The sequence below is a fragment of the Nerophis lumbriciformis genome, linkage group LG21, assembly GCF_033978685.3.
Source record: "Nerophis lumbriciformis linkage group LG21, RoL_Nlum_v2.1, whole genome shotgun sequence".
Taxonomy (NCBI): Eukaryota; Metazoa; Chordata; class Actinopteri; order Syngnathiformes; family Syngnathidae; genus Nerophis; species Nerophis lumbriciformis.
In genome coordinates, this window is record NC_084568.2 from 5,768,598 (window position 1) to 5,792,809 (window position 24,212).

Here is a 24,212-nt window from a genome sequence, read left to right on the forward strand (position 1 = left end):
TGCCAACCTATATTTTATTGACAAAACATAATGTTACACGTCATGAAGTGTTATTGGGCCATAGTGGTGTGGCAGTGGGCTCTAACTAGGCTACCTCGTCATTTGCATGCTGGCCAATGAGCTTGAGCGTGGCTGATCCTCTGCCTGACCACCTGTTGCATCTTAGTCTTCCCTGCAGATGCATCCTCCAAGCATGCATGGGCAGAGCTGCGGCGGACCACGGAGAACGACTCTAAATTCCTGTCGTTTGTTCAAATTGAGGATTAATTGTGTGCGAGATGTCGATGAGAACTCTTCCCATAGTTTTGGTGAGTCTGGGGGGCGAGATGCTTTACATACTGGACCAACGACTGGAAGCACAAAACCCTTCCGGGGACAACTCAGAGAAAGGTAGCTTGATATTTTCTGTGCGTGTCCCAGCATCTTACTAATCTTTGTTTTCTTTGAAAAAGCCACAGGATTGTGGTCTGAACAAGACAGACACAGAGGTACAAATATCTGTTATTAATGAGAGAAAGGCACAATGTATTCCTTTAAAGCACAGGTGTCAAACTCGAGGCCGGACCGTTTTATTACTGAAAATAATGTGTGCTAATAGAGCAGGGGTCGGCAACCTTTACCAGTCAAAGAGCCATTTTGACCAGTTTCACAAATTATAGAAAACAATGGGAGCCGCAAATATTTTTTGAAATTTTAAATGAAATAACACTGCATTAGAGATGCGCGGATAGGCAATTATTTCATCCGCAACCGCATCAGAAAGTCGTCAACCATCCGCCATCCACCCGCCCTAACATTTAATCAGAACCGCATCCGCCCGCACCCGCCCGTTGTTATATATCTAATATAGACGATGCAAGGCATCAGTGAGGTTATAAAGCTTTTGCCTGTTAAAGAAAGGAGACTGATCCAATGCAGCACAGACATTCGCACACCAGCGCAATCATATGGGAGCCGCGCTGAGCGCACCTCCAAGCGCGTCTCGCTGCCGGCGACGGCCGGGTATGGTCCCGACGCTCCAGCGCCATCCATTTTCAGGGCTAGTTGATTCGGCAGGTGGGTTGTTACACACTCCTTAGCGGGTTCCGACTTCCATGGCCACCGCTGTCTATATCAACCAGGGTGAGCCCCACCCCTTTCGTGAGCGCACTGCGCGCGGAGTGACCCCTGTTACGCGCCCCTGGCAACGGGGGTGGCGGGCAGGTAAGCTGCGCGGGCGGACGCCGGCCGCGGCGAAGGCGGACGAGGCGGGGTGTCGGTGCGGTGGGCGCGGTGGTGACCCTGGACGTGCGTCGGGCCCTTCTCGCGGATCGCCTCAGCTACGGCTCCCGGTGGGGCCCTCTCGGGGGAAGGGGCCTCGGTCCCGCGGACCCCGGCGAGGCGTCCCTTCTCCGCTCCGTAAAAGTGTCCATCTCTTTTCTTTTTTTTTTCTTCTGTTGTGGCATATGCTGCAGGTGCCTGCTCGTTTTTCGTATGTGGGTAACAACATTTAACTATGTATATATATTTCCGAATTGGTTTAACTGCCACCCGCCTGAATCTATTTAAAATCTTTTTTATTTTTTTTTTCAACCGCCCGACCCGACCCGTGGATAAAATCTAATTTTTTAAAATTTCATCCGCCCGATCCGCGGATAATCCGCGGACTCCGCGGTTGTGCCCGCAAACCGCGCATCTCTACACTGCATACAATTTTTTTTTTTGCTTTGTGCTATGTATGAACCAGGGGTCTCAGACACGCTGCCCACACCTTTATGTGGAATTTGAAAGCTGGTGCGGCACACGGGTTTTAAATGAATGGCGCTTGTCAGCGTCATGCGTGCCGTGATGGTACAACATATAGCACCCACAACAGCCAGAGTGCCTGATCAGCCACACGTTGTATGGGGCTTCCGCTTGCTCACGTAGGTGACAGCAAGGCATACTTGGTCAACAACCACACAGGTCACACTGACGGTGGCGGTATAAAAAAAAAAACTTTAACACTCTTACTAATAATGCGCCACACTGTGAACCCACACCAAACAAGAATGACAAACATCTGCACCGTAACACAACATAAACACAACAGGACAAATACCCAGAATCCCATGCAGCCCTAACTCTTCCGGGATACATTATACACCCCCCCCCACACCAAACCCCGCCCACCTCAACTTACGCATGTGTGAGGGAGCAGGGTTGGGGTGGGGGTGGGGTTTGGTGGTTAGTTAGTTAGTTTAGTTAGTTTCAAGTTTATTCACAATACCATATAACAAATACAATAGTAGTAAAATATCATCATTTAAAGATGTTGGTACGTGAAAGGGTCCCCCAAATAAGCTAGAAGAAGCTTTTGACAGGGGGGTCCTGTGGTAGCATGGGTGTATAATGGGTGTATAATGTAGCCCGGAAGAGTCAGGGCTGCATGGGATTCTGGGTGTTTGTCATTCTTGTTTGGTTTTGGTTCAAAGTGTGGCGCATTATTAGTAAGAGTGTTAAAGTTGTTTTATATGATCACCGTCAGTGTAACCTGTGTGGCTGTTGACCAAGTATGCCTTGCTGTCACGTACGTGTGCAAGCAGAAGATGTATATTGTATAACAAGTGTTGGGCTGGCACGCTGTTAATACAGAATGTAGAGGGCGCCAAATATTGTACCATCATGGCACGCCCTTATTATAGCCATAAGGGTGAAAATCGGTGAATATTAATATTAATATTAATATTAGTTTTCTGCGAGAGGCACTGAAATCCGGAAGTCTCACGGGAAAATTGAGGGGTTCAGCAAGTAAGCTGCTGAGCCGCATCAGAGTGATCAAAGAGCCGCATGCGGCTCCGGAGCCGCGGGTTGCCGACCCCTGTAATAGAGCATTTCATCTATCTTGCAAAAATGTATTTGTTCTTTTGATTTTGACAGAAACATTGCATGCCTTTTAAATTGTAATGTTATCTGATCACGCAACAAACATTATTCATATACACTATATTGCCAAAAGTATTTGTCCACCCATCCAAATGATGAGAATCAGGTGTCCTAATCACTTGGCGTATAAAATCAAGCACTTAGGCATGGAGACTTGTTTCTACAAACATTTATGAAAGAATGGGCCGCTCAGGGATTTCCAGCGTGGAACGGTCATAACATGCCACCTGTGCAATAAATCCAGTCGTGAAATTTCCTCGCTCCCAAATATTCCAAAGTCAACTTTATTATAAGAAAAGTGAAGAGTTTGGGAACAACAGCAACTCAGCCGCCAAGTGGTAGGCCCACGTAAACTGACAGAGAGGGTTCAGCATAGTGCAAAGAGACTTTCTGCACAGTCAGTTGCTACAGAGCTCCAAACTTCATGTGACCTCCCAATTAGCCCACGTACAGTACGCAGAGAGCTTCATGGAATGGGTTTCCATGGCAGAGCAGCTGAATCTAAGCCATACATCAACAAGTCCAATGCAAAGCGTGGGATGCAGTGGTGTAAAGCACGTCGCCACTGGACTCTAGAGCAGTGGAGACGCCTTCTCTGGAGTGATGAATCACGCTTTTCCATCTGGCAATCTGATGGACCAGTCCGGGTTCGGAGGTTGCCAGGAGAACGCTACATTTCGGACTGCATTGTGCCGAGTGTGAAATTTGGTGGAGGAGGAATTATGGTGTGGGGTTGTTTTTCAGGAGTTGGGCTTGGCCCCTTAGTTCCAGTGAAAGGAACTTTGAATGCTCCAGGATACCAAAACATTTTGGACAATTCCACGGGATGGCACTTCAAGTTTATATGTGAGTAAAGGCAGGTGGCCAAATACTTTTGGCAATATAATGTATATTCCAAACGTTTATTTTGTTAAAATAAAACGACATACTTAAATATGTGCACCACGGACGTGACTCGGGTTGCGGAAGCTGAGTGTCAGGGACTATTGTCGGTCTTGAACCCCAAGATGCAGAGATGGCAGGCGTAGCGCAGGAAAACAGGACTTTAGGGTTAGGGGTTAGGGGTTAGGGTTTAGGGGTTAGGGGTTAGGTTTAGGAAACAGGCAATAGGAAACAGGAAAGAGCCACCAGGATAACAGGAGAAAGGAGACAGGCTACAGGATACAATCGAGCCCTGACTGGAGGGCAAGGCAGGCATAAATAGTAGCCTGATTGGCAATTGCAACCAGGTGTGCCAATCATGGACAGTGAAGTGAAGTGAAGTGAATTATATTTATATAGCGCTTTTCTCTAGTGACTCAAAGCGCTTTACATAGTGAAACCCAATATCTAAGTTACATTTAAACCAGTGTGGGTGGCACTGGGAGCAGGTGGGTAAAGTGTCTTGCCCAAGGACACAACGGCAGTGACTAGGATGGCGGAAGCGGGGATCGAACCTGCAACCCTCAAGTTGATGGCACGGCCACTCTACCAACCGAGCTATACCGCCCCAACACCCGACAGGTGAGGGAAACGAGCGCTCAGGGAGACATGCAGGAAATGGAACCAAAATAAGAGCGCTGACAGGAAATAAACACAAACAGAAAAAAACCCAAACACAACCAAACAGGCCTGATACTGCGGATCGAACTAGGAACCCTCAAGTTGCTGGCATGGCAGCTCTACCAACCAAGCCACGCCGTCAAGATATATATGTATATGGTATAAGATGTAAAATATTGTGTATGTACTGTATGTGTATGAATATATACAGTACAGGCCAAAAGTTTGGACACACTTCATTCAATGCGTTTTCTTTATTTTCATGACTATTTACATTGTAGATTGTCACATCAAAACTATGAATGAACACATGTGGAGTTATGTACTTAACCAAAAAAGGGGAAATAACTGAAAACAGGTTCTAGTTTCATCAAAATAGCCACCCTTTGCTCCGATTACTTTTTCGCACACTCTTGGCATTCTCTCCATGACCTTCAAGAGGTAGTCACCTGAAATGGTTTTCACTTCACAGGTGTGCTTGAAGCTCACCGAGAGAATGCCAAGAGTGTGCAAAGCAGAAATCAGAACAAAAGGGTGGCTATTTTGAAGAAACAAGAATATAAAACATGTTTTGATAATAATAATAGATTTTATTTGTAAAAAGCACTTTACATTGAGCAAACAACCTCAAAGTGCTACACTGTATTGAAAAAAAAAATAAGAAAAAGATAATAAAAAAAATAAAGACTATCCATCCATCCATCCATCTTCTTCCGCTTATCCGAGGACGGGTCGCGGGGGCAGCAGCCTAAGCAGGGAAGCCCAGACTTCCCTCTCCCCAGCCACCTCGTCCAGCTCCTCCCGGGGGATCCCGAGGCGTTCCCAGGCCAGCCGGGAGAGATAGTCTTCCCAGCGTGTCCTGGGTCTTCCCCGTGGCCTCCTACCGGTCGGACGTGCCCGAAACACCTTCCTAGGGAGGCGTTCGGGTGGCATCCTGACCAGATGCGCGAACCACCTCATCTGGCTCCTCTCCATGTGGAGGAGCAGCGGCTTTACTTTGAGCTCCCTTCGAATGACAGAGCTTCTCACCCTATCTCTAAGGGAGAGCCCCGCCACTCGGCGGAGGAAACTCATTTCGGCAAGTTGTACCCGTGATCTTGTCCTTTCGGTCATGACCCAAAGCTCATGACCATAGGTGAGGATGGGAACGTAGATCGACCGGTAAATCGAGAGCTTTGCCTTCCGGCTCAGCTCCTTCTTCACCACAACGGATCGATACAGCGTCCGCATTACTGAAGACGCCGCACCGATCCGCCTGTCGATCTCACGATCCACTCTTCCCTCACTCGTGAACAAGACTCCGAGGTACTTGAACTCCTCCACTTGGGGCAGGGTCTCCTCCCCAACCCGGAGATGGCACTCCACCCTTTTCCGGGAGAGAACCATGGACTCGGACTTGGAGGTGCTGATTCCCATCCCAGTCGCTTCACACTCGGCTGCGAACCGATCCAGTGAGAGCTGAAGATCTTGGCCGGAGGAAGCCATCAGGACCACATCATCTGCAAATAGCAGTGACCTAATCCTGCAGCCACCAAACCAGATCCCCTCAACGCCTTGACTGCGCCTAGAAATTCTGTCCATAAAAGTTATGAACAGAATCGGTGACAAAGGGCAGCCTTGGCGGAGTCCAACCCTCACTGGAAACGTGTCCGACTTACTGCCGGCAATGCGGACCAAGCTCTGACACTGATCATACAGGGAGCGAACTGCCACAATAAGACAGTCCGATACCCCATACGCTCTGAGCACTCCCCACAGGACTTCCCGGGGTACACGGTCGAATGCCTTCTCCAAGTCCACAAAGCACATGTAGACTGGTTGGGCAAACTCCCATGCACCCTCAAGGACCCTGCCGAGAGTATAGAGCTGGTCCACAGTTCCACGACCAGGACGAAAACCACACTGTTCCTCCTGAATCCGAGGTTCGACTATCCGGCGTAGCCTCCTCTCCAGTACACCTGAATAGACCTTACCGGGAAGGCTGAGGAGTGTGATCCCACGATAGTTGGAACACACCCTCCAGTTCCCCTTCTTAAAGAGAGGAACCACCATCCCGGTCTGCCAATCCAGAGGAGAAAATAAATACTAGAACAGCCTAATAGCTAGAACTAGTATGCATATATCTATATATCTTTTCAGTTATTTCACCTTTTTTGTTAAGTACATAACTCCACATGTGTTCATTCATAGTTTTGATGCCTTCAGTGACAATCTACAATGTAAATAGTCATGAAAATAAAGAAAACGCATTAAAATGAGAAGGTGTCCAAACTTTTGGCCTGTACTGTATATATTTGTTAATTGAATATGTATTTATTAATTTGTGTATTGTAAATTAGGACAGACTGGTGTATTTGCTCAAAGGTCACACTATGCTTTGTTTTATTTTGAAATGCCTCAAAACTGTTTTTGATTTTTGGTTCTGCTGGATAATTTAAAGACTTATGATTTCAAAACAAGTTACCCATCAATTTGTACACAAAACTATATATTAATGAAATGCATAAGCCATACTTGCCAACCTTGAGACCTCCGATTTCGGGAGGTGGGGGCGTGGTCGGGGGTGGGGCGGGGCGTGGTTGGGGGCGTGGTTAAGAGGGGAGGAGTATATTGACAGCTAGAATTCACCAAGTCAAGTATTTCATATATATATATATATATATATATATATATATATATATATATATATATATCCTGAAAATATGCAAACAAACTGTTTAGATAATTGATACTTCAAACTTGCATAAATAAATATTAAGGAATATAACATAACTTGGGTTCTGATAGTTTCAAAATGTAATGAATAAAATGCTATAGTTGTTGATAAACAAGCAATTATTTGAATAATTAAATATGGTCATTTTAAATGAATTATGATAATTTAAAATCAATTATTTCAAATATGTTTATTTTAATGTGTAATTCTATGGATGGATGTAATAAGGAGTCACGAAAAAATACAAATAAAAATACAATTAATTTTGATGTTTTTAGCAAAATATAGTAAAAATTTATTTAGTTTTTTTTTTTTTTTAATTAATAAATATATTTATTTTTAGGTAAGATAAACATAATAATACAATTTAACTCTAGTCTGGATGATTTAGTTCTTGTCACCCTGTTGTCCTCCCGTCATGAAAAAAGGCTGCCCTCACTCAGGTTGCATGGAACTGGAGGGGGCGTGGCTTCCAGCTCCGGCTAAAAATCGGGAGATTTTCGGGAGAATATTTGTCCCGGGAGGTTTTCGGGAGAGGCGCTGAATTTCGGGAGTCTCCCGGAAAATTCGGGAGTGTTGGCAAGTATGGCATAGGCAATTGTGTCACAATATCATGAGGCGATTAGAAATGAATGTTAATTTATAGAACAAACACCTGCAACGTGGCCCTCAATGGAAACGGGTTTGACACCCCTGCTCTCAAGGAAACATTTGCATAATTCTTACGCACATAATAAGCTGTAATGACACGGCGCCTATATTGACAGTGATGAACGACATCGTGGGGACCATGTTTAGCAAAGCCTTCATGGACGAGCTTCTGAAGCCCCAGCAGATGTACTCTCACAGGACCATGAAGGTCGTCCTAACCCGTTTGGCGCACGTCTCCATCATGAGGCTCAACCCCGTCAGTATGGAGAAGGTATCAAGCATAATAATAATAATAATAAACATCAGTGTTTCCCTCACATTCAATTATTTATGGCTGGGAACAAAGAAATCACATCTTATTAGTGTCATGTCTGTGTAATCATGTTTTGTCTTAGTCATGTTTTGTTTAGTTATTGGACTTTTTAGTTTCTGGCTTTTCACTCCCTTGTCTTGTTTCCATGATTACCCATTAGTTTCACCTGTTCCACGTTTTGACTCATTGTGCACTCTTGTTTGTCACCATAGCAACCCATTAGTTTTCACCTGTCACGTCACGCACCTGTTTCACGTTTTGAGACACGCACCTGTTTTCGTTAATCATGTCTGTAGTATTTAAGTTCATTGTTTTTCAGTTTGTCTTTCTGGTGACATCCCCGCATTTATACTCTCCACACACCCTTATGACCCTTGCTGCGCTTTTTCATGCCGTTTTTTCATCCAAGTAAGTTTTCTTTATTCATGCCATAGTTTGCAAGTTTTGTTTAATTGTTCATAGTTTCTGCTAGTGATGGGTTGATGAGGTGTCATGAAGCATTTCGACACATTGCAAAACTGTATTGATACTGTGTCGATACTGTGTCACTAAATACTGACATCTGCTGGACATTAAAAATCCCTACAGGCAATCTATGGACCGACTCAACTGACACTGATTTTATGACCTAGTACAGGGGTCACCAACCTTTTTGAAACCAAAAACTACTTCTTGGGTACTGATTAATGCGAAGGGCTACCAGTTTGATACACACTTAAATAAATAAATATATTGTCATTTGTAAGTTACACGTAAGTGTGATTCAAACAAGAATAGCTAAATAAATAAATTTATATATATATAAAAAATGGGTATTTCTGTCTGTCATTTCGTCATACATTTTTTTTTCCTTTTACGGAAGGTTTTTTGTAGAGAATAAATGATGAAAAAAACACTTAATTGAACGGTTTAAAAGAGGAGAAAACACGAAAAAAATAAAAATACAATTTTGAAACATAGTTTATCTTCAATTTCGACTCTTTAAAATTCAAAATTCAACCGACAAAAAGAAGAGAAAAACTAGCTAATTTGAATCTTTTTGAAAAAATTAAAAAAAGAATTTATGGAACATCATTAGTAATTTTTCCTGATTAAGATACATTTTAGAATTTTGATGACATGTTTTAAATTGGTTAAAATCCAATCTGCACTTTGTTAGAATATTTAACTAATTGGACCAAGCTATATTTCTAACAAAGACAAATCAGTATTTCTTCTAGATTTTCCAGAACAAAAATTTTAAAAGAATTTCAAAATACTTTGAAATAAGATTTAAATTTGATTCTACAGATTTTCTAGATTTGCCAGAATAATTTTTTGGAATTTTAATCATAGTAAGTTTGAAGAAATATTTCACAAATATTCTTTGTCGAAAAACCAGAAGCTAAAATATTTATTATTCTTTACAATAAAAAAAAAAAAAAAATTACTTGAACATTGATTTAAATTGTCAGGAAATAAGAGGAAGAAATTTAAAAGGTAAAAAGGTATATTTGTTTAAAAATCCTAAAATCATTTTTAAGGTTGTATTTTTTCTCTAAAATTGTATTTCTAAAAGTAATAAGAAGCAAAGTAAAAAATAAATGAATTTATTTAAACAAGTGAAGACCCATCCATCCATCCATTTTCTACCGCTTATTCCAAGTGAAGACCAAGTCTTTAAAATATTTTCTTGAATTTCAAATTCTATTTGAGTTTTGTCTCTTTTAGAATTAAAAATGTCGAGCAAAGCGAGACCAGCTTGCTAGTAAATAAATAAAATTTAAAAAATAGAGGCATCTCACTGGTAAGTGCTGCTCTTTGAGCTATTTTTAGAACAGGCCAGCGGGCGACTGATCTGGTCCTTACGGGCTACCTGGTGACCGCGTGCACCGCGTTGGTGACCCCTGCCCTAGTATATACAATAATATAAACCAAGTCATTGTATTTCATTTAGGATTATTTCATATCTTCATTTAAATAAAAATATATTTTTATCTTTTTTAGATACAGTCAATAAATAATGTGAACATGTATCATAACATGGAAATCTAAGAGAACGTGTTGTGGATGATTGTGGACTGGGAATTTTTTTAATTTAATTTTTTTACACATTTTTATTAAAAAAAAAAAGAAGTTTTTCCGACGTATTACATTTTAGACGATTTCTCTTAGTTATTATTTCTCCGGCTGTAGAAAAGACCCGCTCACAGGGCACAGAGGAGGCGTCAGTGCGACACAGTTCGCGTATCGGTCACGTGACCAAAACAGCTCATGATCGGTCACGTGACTTTCTAAAAGCGGTACGCGCACCGACACAGGGTTTCGCTCTATGAGCTCGACGCATGCGCCGATGCATCGGTGTTGCCGGACCCATCACTACTTTCTGCCAATGTGCAAGTTCTGTGTTTATAGTCTAGTTTTGTACCTCCGCCCCTGTGCGCGCCTTTTGTTTGATCCTTTTTTTTGTAGTTATAGTGTTTAAATAAATCATGTATTTACCTTCACGCCACATCTGGTCCAATTCACTTGCACCTTGGGAGAACAAACCAAGCCATAGTCTTGACAATTAGCTTGTAAGCACCTGGTCCGCCAGAGAATAAGATCAGTGTTGCCAACTTAGCGACTTTGGAGCCATTTTTAGAGAATATTCCGACCCCTCCACCTACTAGGCGTCTAACAATTAATGTATTTGGATTTTTCGGTACAAAGCCTTCGGTTCGGTACCAAATTCCCACACATTAAAATGATAAACAGGAAGTGATTCTTGAATTTACTTGTAAACAACTAGGCCACCTACTCAGTGGCCTAGTGGTTAGAGTGTCCGCTAGAGATGCGCGGTTTGCGGACACAACCGCGGAGTCCACGGATTATCCGCGGGTCGGGCGGTTGAAATAAAAAAAATATAGATTTTATCCGCAGGTCGGGTCGGGCGGTTGAAATAAAAAAAAATTAGATTTTAAATAGATTCAGGCGGGTGGCAGTTAAACCAATTCGGAAATATATATACATAGTTAAATGTTGTTACCCACATATGAAAAATGAGCACGCACCTGCAGCATGCCACAACAGAAGAAGAAGAAAAAAAGAGATGGCAACGCCGGCAGCAAACGTGGTACGCGACAAACTAAAAAAGGGAATACTAAAGACCAGGGGGAAAAAAGGCCAGAAAAGTTCAGCGTGGACTTGTTTTTATGAGGTTGTAAATCAGGATGATAGTAATGCTGGCTACGTGATTTGCAAGAGCTGCGACGCTGTTTATGTCTACGACAGTCACAAAACCGGGACATCTAACATGGTGCATCACATTTGCGCAAAACCCCGAATCTCCACAAACACCCTGAGCATGAGCAGTTTCGTCCGCCGTGATCCCAGAAGAGTGCCACAGGATGTTAAAACAAGATAGAACGCAGCTGCCTGCAGCAGTTTGAGTGGCGCGAGCGCGCTTGGAGGTGCGCTCAGCGCGGCTCCCAGATGATTGCGCACTGGTGTGCGTCTGGGCCGTGACAGCGTGGCACGCATTGAATGTCTCTGCTACATTGGATCAGTCTCCTTTCTTTAACAGGCAAAAGCTTTATAACCTCACTAATGCCTTGCATCGTCTATATTAGATATATAACAACGGGCGGGTGGCGGATGGCGGGCGGGTGCGGTTTTGATTAAATGTTAGTTCGGGTGGATGGCGGATGGTTGACGACTTTTGTGATGCGGTTGCGGATGAAATAATTGCCTATCAGCGCATCTCTAGTGTCCGCCCTGAGATCGGTAGGTCGTGAGTTCAAACCCCGGCCGAGTCATACCAAAGACTATAAAAATGGGACTCGTATACCTCCCTGCTTGGCACTCAGCATCAAGGGTTGGAATTGGGGGTTAAATTACCAAAAATTATTCCCGGCCGCGGCCACCGCTGCTGCTCACTGCTCCCCTCACCTCCCAGGGGGTGATCAAGGGTGAGGTCATTAATTTCGTGTGACTATCATTGGTACTTTAAAAAGGCTTAGCACCTTTTAGCTCTTATTTCCAAAATTGTGTACACTACTGAATTGGGGTCTTATGGCCACTTATGTGGACACTTATACTGCCATCTGGTGGTGTCAGAAGAGTATAACATACAATGGAATTTGGAGAGAAAAAAAAAGTGTAAAAATAAGAATTAGCATGTCACTATCAATCAATCAATCAATCAATGTTTATTTATATAGCCCTAAATCACAAGTGTCTCAAAGGGCTGCACAAGCCACAACGACATCCTCGGTACAAAGCCCACATAAGGGCAAGGAAAAACTCACCCCAGTGGGACGTCGATGTGAATGATTATGAGAAACCTTGGAGAGGACCGCATATGTGGGTAACCCCCCCCCCTCTAGGGGATACCGAATGCAATGGATGTCGAGTGGGTCTGACATAATATTGTGAGAGTCCAGTCCATAGTGGATCCAACATAATAGTAAGAGTCCAGTCCATAGTGGGGCCAGCAGGACACCATCCCGAGCGGAGACGGGTCAGCATGAAGTACACGTTTGTTACTTGTGGACTAAGAACATCATATCAAAAGATGATTCTTAGTTTTTATTGTAATCAGGGTCCAATAAGAAAAAGCATGTAAACAAACAGCTTGGGCCTTAAAAGGTTTTAATCTGCTTTACAAAAAAAAAAAATCAGCCCTACTTTAAATATTGCACATGCGTCACGGCCAATTGTGCACATCAGACCTTGTGTTGATCAGGTATATTCCCAAAATTGTAGCGCATCTTATTTCACCACCGTGATTTCAGTCACCGTTAAATGCAATCTTATGTTTTAAAAAAAAAATACTCAATTAGCTGTACGAGCTGATGATCATGGCCTTCAAGTATCAAGTCTTCCTGTGCCCACGCCCTAAAGACCTGCTGCTCATCACATACAACCACATCGACGCCATCAGGGAGTTTGTAAAAGGCACCCCTGCGGTCGTAAACAATGTGGACGAGACACACAGGAGGATTATTGAGGTATGATTTAACACTGCTCAGAATAACACAAATGACTTCACTTTTGACCTATTTTCCTTCTCTATGAAGGTCTACTCCGCTATGACGGCGGGCGAATTCCAGCTTCTTCGACAAACGCTCCTCACGTTCTTGCAGGACACGCATGTTCGAGTGAGTTTTTGATTGATTGATTGATATTTTCATTACAGTACATATTCCGTACAATTGACCACTAAATGGTAACACCCCAATAAGTTTTTCAACTTGTTTTAAGTCCATGTTAATCAATTCATGGTAATCCCCCGCTATCAACAGTCACATACTTGCCAACCTTGAGACCTCCGATTTCGGAGGTGGGGGGTATGGTCGGGGGTGGGGCGGGGGGCATGGTTGGGGGCGTGGTTAAAAAAAAAAAAAAAAAAAAAAATATATATATATATATATATATATATATATATATATATATATATATATATATATAAATAAAATAAATACTTGAATTTCAGTGTTCATTTATTTACACATTTACACAAACATAACACTCATCTACTCATTGTTGAGTTAAGGGTTGAATTGTCCATCCTTTTTCTATTCTCTGTCACTATTTCAGAACCCACACATTATACAAATATACATTATAAAATCAATAAGAAAACGGTAGCTCTAATTTGGGAGTCTGAATTAGGATCAGAAGTTCCTATATAAACATTGCGCACTCACGTCGCCTTTTTGTATTGATTACTGCCGCTGTGCACTGGATTCATTCACAAATACAAACTACAACTCACAAACACTTTAGAGTTAGGCTCCACCATCAGAATGTGTACTTAAACTTATAAAGATCACATGGATATTATTCAGTGAGTTGATTCACCAAAACTAACCTGTTATAGAGGAGATTGTTCACAGACTGGTCGCGCTCATCAGAATGACAAGACACTTCCGGTCTGCAGGTGATAGCATTCAATTGGGAAGAAACGCCCTACTGCCCCCTACTGACCAATGTGAATACTGATAAATCTGTAATGACAGCTCCAAAAACGAATTCAAACCACAAAATAAAATAAATAAATCAACACCAAAATGTGACACATTATGGGTGGGTCATATATGCATGTACACTAGATGGCAGTATTGTCCTGTTTAAAAGTGTCACAACATTGCTGTTTACGGCAGACAAACTGCTTTACGGTAGACGAAAACTTGACTGCTGTTGTTGTGTGTTGTTGTTACCGCGCTGGGAGGACGTTAATGAAACTGCCTAACAATAAACCCACATAAGAAACCAAGAACTCGCCCTCCATCATTAGCTGTTTATATGGTGGGAAAGCGGACGTGTGAACAGGCTGTCAACACGTCACTCAGGTCCGCATGGAGCTGGAGGGGGCGTGGCCTCCAGCTCCGCCTGAATTTCGGGAGAAAATTTGTCCCGGGAGGTTTTCGGGGGAGGCGCTGAATTTTGGGAGTCTCCCGGGAAATCCGGGAGGGTTGGCAAGTATGAACAGTCATGCCACAACTGTTTTATTATTACTGCTCTGTGTTCCTCTACTCAGGTGGCCATGTTCCTCAAAAATCTCATCCAGAATCCCAACGGTCGTTTTGCACTGTCAGCATCAGGCCCAATGCCTCAGGGGGTAGACCTTCCTGGAACCATCAGGCGAGTGACTGACGTTTAGTCCAATATTGAAATTGCCAGTAATAATTTGGGTGAGGAACATCACAGTTAACTATAAAAATATTCGATATACATCGAATATTTTTATAGTTGGAGCCTAAAAAACTGTTAAGGCCAAAAGTTTGGACACACCTTCTCATTCAATGCGTTTTCTTTATTTTCATGACTATTTACATTGCAGATTGTCACATCAAAACTATGAATGAACACATGTGGAGTTATGTACTTAACAAAAAATGGGACCGAAAACATGTTTTGTATTCTAGTTTCTTCAAAATAGCCACCCTTTGCTCTGATTACTGCTTTGCACGCTCATGGCATTCTCTCCATGAGCTTCAAGCGCACCTGTGAAGTGAAAACCATTTCAGGTGACTACCTCTTGAAGATCATTGAGGGAATGCCAAGAGTGTGCAAAGCAGTAATCAGAGCAAAGGGTGGCTATTTTGAAGAAAGTACAAAACATACTTGCCAACCCTCCCGGATTATCCGGGAGACTCCCGAAATTCAGCGCCTCTCCCGAAAACCTCCCGGGACAAATTTTCTCCCGAAAATCTCCCAAAATTCAGGCGGACTCAGGTCCATGAGGACCTGAGTCCGCTAACTAGCATACCTGCCCAATCACGTTATAACTGTAGAATGATGGAGGGCGAGTTCTTGGTTTCTTATGTGGGTTTATTGTTAGGCAGTTTCATTAACGTCCTCCCAGCGCGGCAACAACACACAACAAGAGCAGTCACGTTTTTGTATACCGTAAAGCAGTTCCTCTGCCGTAAACAGCAATGTTGTGACACTCTTAAACAGGACAATACTGCCATCTAGTGCATTTGATGAAAGCACTTTTGTGCGTGCCACACATCAATGCATCATCAGAGAGGGTGTTCAGCATGGTTAGAAAAATAGTGACAGAGAATAGAACAAGGATGGACAATTCAATCCTTAACTCAACAATGAGTAGATGAGTGTTATGTGTGTGTATATGTGTAAATAAATGAACACTGAAATTCAAGTATTTATTTTATATATATATATATATATATATATATATATATATATATATATATATATATATATATATATATATATATATATATATGTATAATAAAATTAATATATACATATATATATATATATATATATATATATATATATATATATATATATATATATATGAAATACTTGACTTGGTGAATTCTAGCTGTAAATATACTCCTCCCCTTTTAGCCCCACCCCCAACCCCCTACCCCCACCTCCCGAAATCGGAGGTCTCAAGGTTGGCAAGTATGGTACAAAACCCAAAACCAGTGAAGTTGGCATGTTGTGTAAATGGTAAATAAAAATAAAATACATTGATTTGCAAATCCTTTTCAACTTATATTCAATCGAATAGACTGCAAAGACAAGATACTTAATGTTCAAATTAGAAAACTTTGTTATTTTTGATACTTTGCAGTCTATTCAATGGAATATAAGTTGAAAAGGATTTGCAAATCATTGTATTTTGTTTTTATTGACCATTTACACAACGTACCAACTTCACTGCTTTTGGGTTTTGTAGTTTCTTCCAAATAGCCACCCCTTGCTCTGATTACTGCTTTTGCACACTCTTGGCATTCTCTCCATGAGCTTCAAGAGGTAGTCACCTGAAATGGTTTTCACTTCACAGGTGTGCTTGAAGCTCATGGAGAGAATGCCATGAGTGTGCAAAGCAGTAATCAGAGCAACGGGTGGCTATTTTGAAGAAACTAGACTATAAAACATGTTTTCAGTTATTTCACCTTTTTTTTGTTACATGTGTTCATTCATAGTTTTGATGTGACAATCTACAATGTAAAATAGTCATTAAAATAAAGAAAACACATTGAATGAGAAGGTGTGTACAAACTTTTGGCCTGTACTGTATATATATATTTGTAATCATTATTAGAGCTCTATAGATATGAAAAACCACCATATAGGTTCTAGGTTTAGACTGCAGGGTCGGATGTCCAATTCTGATTTTTTTTGTCAAATCCAATCTTTTTAGTGGCTGTTCACATTCCAAAAATTGTTTTTATTTATTTTTGCTCTGTCCAGTTACTCAGGCAAATCATATTGTTGATGCCCATATTTGTTGTACAGATTTACTAAAGAAAAGTGTGCAATACTTCTCTTTTTGCAATTTTTGTATTTGACTATATCACATACTTGCCAACCTTGAGACCTCTGATTTCGGGAGGTGGGGGGCGTGGTTAAGAGGGGAGGAGTATATTTACAGCTAGAATTCCCCAAGTCAAGTATTTCATATATATATATATATATATATATATATATATATATATATATATATATATATATATATACATATACACAAACACATATATATATATATATATATATATATATATATATATATATATATATATGAAATACTTGACTACTTGACTTTCAGTGAATTCTAGCTATATATATATTTTTATTTATTTTTTTTATTTTTTTATTATATATATATATATATGTATATATATATATATATATATATATATATATATAAAAGAAATACTTGAATTTCAGTGTTCATTTATTTACACATATACACACACATAACACTCATCTACTCATTGTTGAGTTAAGTTAAGGGTTGAATTGTCCATCCTTGTTCTATTCTCTGTCACTATTTTTCTAACCATGCTGAACACCCTCTCTGATGATGCATTCTGCTTCGTCTCCTTGTTGTGTGCGCAGTTGTGCACTGCACTCTCTAAAAGCCCTAGATGTTAATGTCACATATGCATGCACAGTAGATGGCAGTATTGTCCTGTTTAAGAGTGTCACAACATTGCTGTTTACGGCAGACAAACTGCTTTACGGTAGACGAAAACGTGACTGCTGTTGTTGTGTGTTGTTGCCGTGCTGGGAGGACGTTAATGAAACTGCCTAACAATAAACCTGGAGGGGGCGTGGCCTCCAGCTCCGCCTGAATTTCGGGAGATTTTCGGGAGAAAATTTGTCCCGGGAGGTTTTCGGGAGAGGCGCTGAATTTCGGGAGTCTCCCGGAAAATCCGGGAGGGTTGGCAAGTATGCTATATCAGATTCATATCGATATGGGCCAACAATCACGGCTCCAGAATATCAGTATTGGAAATGGAAAAAGTCGGGACACTCCTAATTTTTGACAACTAATCAAATGGTTTTAGATTTCCATTCAACCGTCGTCTCTTTCCTGTTTCTGCAGAATATTTGACACTAAGGGACGAAAAGTGCGACAGAGCCACTTCCCTTCAGGAGGAAGTTACAGCGTCGCCAATAAAGAAGGATCGTTCGGCCTGCATGGAGACCGAGTCCTCAGACTGGGCATGAACATGTACTATATTTCACGTCATCATTTACCTTGACTCCCAGCAGGCACAAGACATTAAAACAACGTTGAGAACTTGTTGAATTAGGTCCTGAAGTCGAGCAACTTTTGAACAACATGCTTTTTGACGACGTTAAATCAATGTTGGGTTCTGACGATGAGTTGACCATTGAATTTTGGTCATTTCCCAACCAAAAACATGGATCCAACGTTAGACATCTACATTGTCTGAGTTTACAAATACAACTATTTCGCAACGTTGCTTAGAAGTCAGTTAAAAAAAACATGTATTAGGGATGTACGGTATACCGGTACTTGTATAGTATCGCGGTACTAATGAATCAAAAACGGTACTATACTCTGTTTGAAAAGTACCGGCTCGCCATATGTTTGTTTTAACGGGCATGACGGCGCGTCGTCGTCACCACGTCATGACATTGCTGGGTTTACGAGCAGAGGAGCATGTTCGGCAGCGCACAATCACAAAGTACCTACAAGCAGACACTGTGTAGACAGAAAAGGGAGAATGGACGCAATTTGGCCTAAACACTAACGATAAAGGTGAAGTTATAACACTGAAACACCCTCAGGAAGAGGTGCTTTAAGACATGGCTATCTAGCTAGTGGCTAATTTTCGTCCGTTTTTTTGAATTGTTCGTAAGGGTCCCCCCTTACGACATTTTAGCAAAACATTTTTTCTGTAAAACCTTTTTTTTCTTCCATTTTCAGGTTGTGTCGGGACTCCTGATGACATTTTGAGACATTTTATACAACTACAGCACCAGAAATGTGCTGCTGAAGCAAGTCCGTTTTTTTTTAATTTTTCGTAAAAAAAAATTTCCGAAAAAACTTTTTTTTCTTCCATTTTCCGGTTGTGTCGGGACTCCTGATGACGTTTTGAGACATTTTATACAACTATAGCACCAGAAATGTGCTGCTGAAGCAAGTCCGTTTTTTTGAATTTTTCGTAAACATTTTTTCCCGTAAAATGACATTTTAGCAAAAAAAAATTTCCGTAAAACCTTTTTTTTCTTCCATTTTCAGGTTGTGTCGGGACTCCTGATGATGTTTTGAGACATTTTATACAACTACAGCACCAGAAATGTGCTGCTGAAGCAAGTCCGTTTTTTTTTATTTTTCGTAAACATTTTTTCCCGTAAAACTTTTTTTTTCTTCCATTTTCCGGTTGTGTCGGGACTCCTGATGACGTTTTGAGACATTTTATACAACTACAGCACCAGAAATGTGCTGCTGAAGCAAGTCCGTTTTTTTTAATTTTTCATAAGGGTCCCTCCTTATGACATTTTAGCAAAAATTTTTTTCCGTAAAACCTTTTTTTTTCTTCCATTTTCAGGTTGTGTCGGGACTCCTGATGACGTTTTGAGACATTTTATACAACTACAGCACCAGAAATGTGCTGCTGAAGCTAGTCCGTTTTTTTGAATTTTTCGTAAGGGTCCCCCCTTACGACATTTTAGAAAAAATGTTTTTCCGTAAAACCTTTTTTTTCTTCCATTTTCAGGTTGTGTCGGGACTCCTGATGACGTTTTGAGACATTTTATACAACTACAGCACCAGAAATGTGCTGCTGAAGCTAGTCCGTTTTTTTTAATTTTTCGTAAGGGTCCCACCTTATGACATTTTAGCAAAACATTTTTTCTGTAAAACCTTTTTTTTCTTCCATTTTCAGGTTGTGTCGGAACTCCTGATGACGTTTTGAGACATTTTATACAACTACAGCACCAGAAATGTGCTGCTGAAGCTAGTCCGTTTTTTTGAATTTTTCGTAAGGGTCCCCCCTTACGACATTTTAGCAAAAAATTGTCCGTCCGCAATCGTCAGTGTTTTAGCTACTTCTAAATCACTAATCCTCGCCTCCATGGCGACAAATAAAGTTTACAAGTATCATCCCTGCAGGACGAGGAATAGCTAAACATGCTTCACTACACACCGTAGGAGGATACAATAGCTCACCGCCGTCACAATGTAAACAAATGCCATGGGTGGATCTACACCTGACATCTACTGTAATGATACCAAGTACAGGAGCGTATCTCGTCGATACTATGATTACATCGATATTTTTTAGCATCACAAAATCTTTCCGTTTAAAAAAAAAAAATCATATTATGTTTATAAACTCAGGAAATACGTCCCTGGACACATGAGAACTTTAATTATGACCAATGTATGATCCTGTAACTACTTGGTATCGGATCGATACCTATAGTTGTGGTATCATCCAAAACTAATGTAAAGTATCCAAACAACAGAAGAATAAGTGATTACTACATTTTAACCGAAGTGTAGATAGAACATGTTAAAACAGAAAATAAGCATATATTAACAGTAAATGAATAAGTGGATTAATAATCCATTGTTACAATTTATCCTTTATAATTTTGACAAAATAGGTGTATAAATGACACAATATGTTACTGCATATGTCAGCAGACTAATTAGGAGCCTTTGTTTGTTTACTTACTACTAAAAGACAAGTTGTCTTGTAGGTTCACTATTTTATTTAAGAACAAAATTGCAATAAGAAACATGTTTAATGTACCCTAAGATTTTTTGTTGAAATAAAACCAATAATGCCATTTTTTGTGGTGCCCTTTATCTAAAAAAGTATGGAAAAGTATGGAAAAGTATCGAAATACATTTTGGTACCGGAGACAATCCTACATGTATGTATAATCAATGTTGTATCAATGTATTGTGCCTGCTGGGCTTGTAATGCATATTATATGGCTAATCCTCCTACTTTGCTGTGTTTATTTGCTACCCTTCAAAAGGTACACTGTGAACCTGGCAGAGGAACCATCCAAGTCTCCCTCAGTGAAAGTAATTATTATCCAACATAACAGGGTATTGACGCCACGTCACATCATTCTTTCTCCTCCTTCAGACAGACAACTTAACTCCAAACTTGCTGGCAAAAGAGGAGCTCAATCTGCTGGCCCGTCTGATGGGCAACGTTGAGATTGAGAATGTGTCCGCTGGCGAAAGTGGTTTTCAGATCAACCTGTTTGGCGCGAGCCAAGAGGATGAGACGTCAGTGTTTATTTCTGCATCTGACTGATCTGATTTGTGTTATGTTAAATCAAATCAAATCAAATCAACTTTAAATCCTCATGCGATGTGTTTGATACATAGAGGAGCTGCGGGTGGAGCTGAGGACTCATCCGGAGTGATAAGTATCCAAGCATTGCCGGTAAACTCAATATTTGTTACGCACCTATTTGGAGATTTGTCATATTTTTTTCATTTCCTTTTTTTTTTTTAGGATGAATATTCTGCAACTCAGCTGTCTCAAATAGCCAGACTTTTTGCAGAACAAGAGGCTACCAATGAAAACGTGAACAGCAGCAAAGGAGACAACTTGCTCGCCATGATGGACGAACTCTGACCCTTGTGTTTAGTTTCTGCTTCAGCTTAATGGGGCCCTATTATGCAAAACCAACGTTTCCTACCTCCTGGTACATGCTGTCCTGTATTTGGGATCTGTATAAGTCCCGAAAAGTCTATATTATTGTCTTCCTTCATACTTTCAGTAAACGAACATTTAGAATTTGCCCCATAAGTGCATTTTTGTCATTAGCGGATTATCAATATACTGTAGAGATTTACCCAAAGTGCTTTGCGCGAGTCCGCCATTGCAGTCAGACGCTGAAGTCAATCAGCTCCTTTTTCGCAATCTTGGTGCTGTAGTTGTATAAAATGTCTCAAAACGTCATCAGGAGTCCCGACACAACCTGAAAATGGAAGAAAAAAAAGGTTTTACGGAAAAAATTTTTTGCTAAAATTGTCGTAAGGGGGGACCCTTACGAAAAATTCAAAAAAACGGACTTGCATTTCTGGTGCTGTAGTTGTATAAAATGTCTCAAAACGTCATCAGGAGTCCCGACACAACCTAAAAATGGAAGAAAAAAAAGGTTTTACGAAAAAAATTTTTTGCTAAAATGTCGTAAGGGGGGACCCTTACGAAAAATTCAAAAAAACGGACTTGCTTCAGCAGCACATTTCTGGTGCTGTAGTTGTATAAAATGTCTCAAAACGTCATCAGGAGTCCCGACAACCTAAAAATGGAAGAAAAAAAAGGTTTTACGGAAAAAAATTGTTTTTTAAATGTCGTAAGGGGGGATCCTTACGAAAAATTAAAAAAAACGGACTAGCTTCAGCAGCACATTTCTGGTGCTGTAGTTGTATAAAATGTCTCAAAACGTCATCAGGAGTCCCGACAACCTAAAAATGGAAGAAAAAAAAGGTTTTACGGAACATTTTTTTTGCTAAAATGTCGTAAGGGGGGACCCTTACGAAAAATTCAAAAAAACGGACTTGCATTTCTGGTGCTGTAGTTGTATAAAATGTCTCAAAACGTCATCAGGAGTCCCGACACAACCTAAAAATGGAAGAAAAAAAAGGTTTTACGAAAACATTTTTTTGCTAAAATGTCGTAAGGGGGGACCCTTACGAAAAATTCAAAAAAACGGACTTGCTTCAGCAGCACATTTCTGGTGCTGTAGTTGTATAAAATGTCTCAAAACGTCATCAGGAGTCCCGACAACCTAAAAATGGAAGAAAAAAAAGGTTTTACGGAAAAAAATTGTTTTTTAAATGTCGTAAGGGGGGATCCTTACGAAAAATTAAAAAAAACGGACTAGCTTCAGCAGCACATTTCTGGTGCTGTAGTTGTATAAAATGTCTCAAAACGTCATCAGGAGTCCCGACAACCTAAAAATGGAAGAAAAAAAAGGTTTTACGGAACATTTTTTTTGCTAAAATGTCGTAAGGGGGGACCCTTACGAAAAATTAAAAAAAACGGACTTGCTTCAGCAGCACATTTCTGGTGCTGTAGTTGTATAAAATGTCTCAAAACGTCATCAGGAGTCCCGACACAACCTAAAAATGGAAGAAAAAAAAGGTTTTACGGAAAAAAATTGTTTTTTAAATGTCGTAAGGGGGGATCCTTACGAAAAATTAAAAAAAACGGACTAGCTTCAGCAGCACATTTCTGGTGCTGTAGTTGTATAAAATGTCTCAAAACGTCATCAGGAGTCCCGACAACCTAAAAATGGAAGAAAAAAAAGGTTTTACGGAAATTTTTTTTTGCTAAAATGTCGTAAGGGGGGACCCTTACGAAAAATTTAAAAAAACGGACTTGCTTCAGCAGCACATTTCTGGTGCTGTAGTTGTATAAAATGTCTCAAAACGTCATCAGGAGTCCCGACACAACCTAAAAATGGAAGAAAAAAAAGGTTTTACGAAAAAAAAATTTGCTAAAATGTCATAAGGGGGGACCCTTACGAAAAATTCAAAAAAACGGACTTGCTTCAGCAGCACATTTCTGGTGCTAGAGTTGTATAAAATGTCTCAAAACGTCATCAGGAGTCCCGACACAACCTAAAAATGGAAGAAAAAAAAGGTTTTACGGAAAAAAATTGTTTTTTAAATGTCGTAAGGGGGGACCCTTACGAAAAATTCAAAAAAACGGACTTGCTTCAGCAGCACATTTCTGGTGCTGTAGTTGTATAAAATGTCTCAAAACGTCATCAGGAGCCCCGACACAACCTAAAAATGGAAGAAAATGCATATTTTACAGAATTTTTTTTTGCTAAAATGTCGTAAGGGGGGACCCTTACGAAAAATTTAAAAAAACGGACTTGCTTCAGCCGCACATTTCTGGTGCTGTAGTTGTATAAAATGTCTCAAAACGTCATCAGGAGTCCCGACAACTTAAAAATGGAAGAAAAAAAAGGTTTTACGGAAACATTTTTTTGCTAAAATGTCGTAAGGGGGGACCCTTACGAAAAATAAAAAAAAACGGACTTGCTTCAGCCGCACATTTCTGGTGCTGTAGTTGTATAAAATGTCTCAAAACGTCATCAGGAGTCCCGACAACCTAAAAATGGAAGAAAAAAAAGGTTTTACGGAAAAAAATTGTTTTTTAAATGTCGTAAGGGGGGATCCTTACGAAAAATTAAAAAAAACGGACTAGCTTCAGCAGCACATTTCTGGTGCTGTAGTTGTATAAAATGTCTCAAAACGTCATCAGGAGTCCCGACAACCTAAAAATGGAAGAAAAAAAAGGTTTTACGGAACATTTTTTTTGCTAAAATGTCGTAAGG

The 24,212-nt window shown here is 40.5% G+C and overlaps 1 protein-coding gene across 2 annotated transcripts; it reads left to right on the forward strand.

The window, feature by feature from the left end:
• Window positions 1–191: 191 nt before the first annotated feature.
• Window positions 192–21,845, forward strand: oscp1a (organic solute carrier partner 1a). Of its 2 annotated transcripts, XM_061983177.2 has the most exons (11): window positions 192–390; window positions 453–488; window positions 7,930–8,084; window positions 12,929–13,096; window positions 13,166–13,246; window positions 14,629–14,732; window positions 17,962–18,090; window positions 20,880–20,928; window positions 20,993–21,138; window positions 21,241–21,298; window positions 21,371–21,845. In XM_061983177.2, exons 1-11 carry the CDS (start codon window positions 279–281, stop codon window positions 21,491–21,493), a joined length of 1,161 nt encoding a protein of 386 aa, XP_061839161.1. In that variant the 5' UTR covers window positions 192–278; the 3' UTR covers window positions 21,494–21,845. The 2 variants fall into 2 exon arrangements, with proteins under 2 accessions (XP_061839161.1, XP_072771632.1); XM_072915531.1 differs by lacking the exon at window positions 453–488.
• The last annotated feature ends 2,367 nt before the right edge of the window (window positions 21,846–24,212 follow it).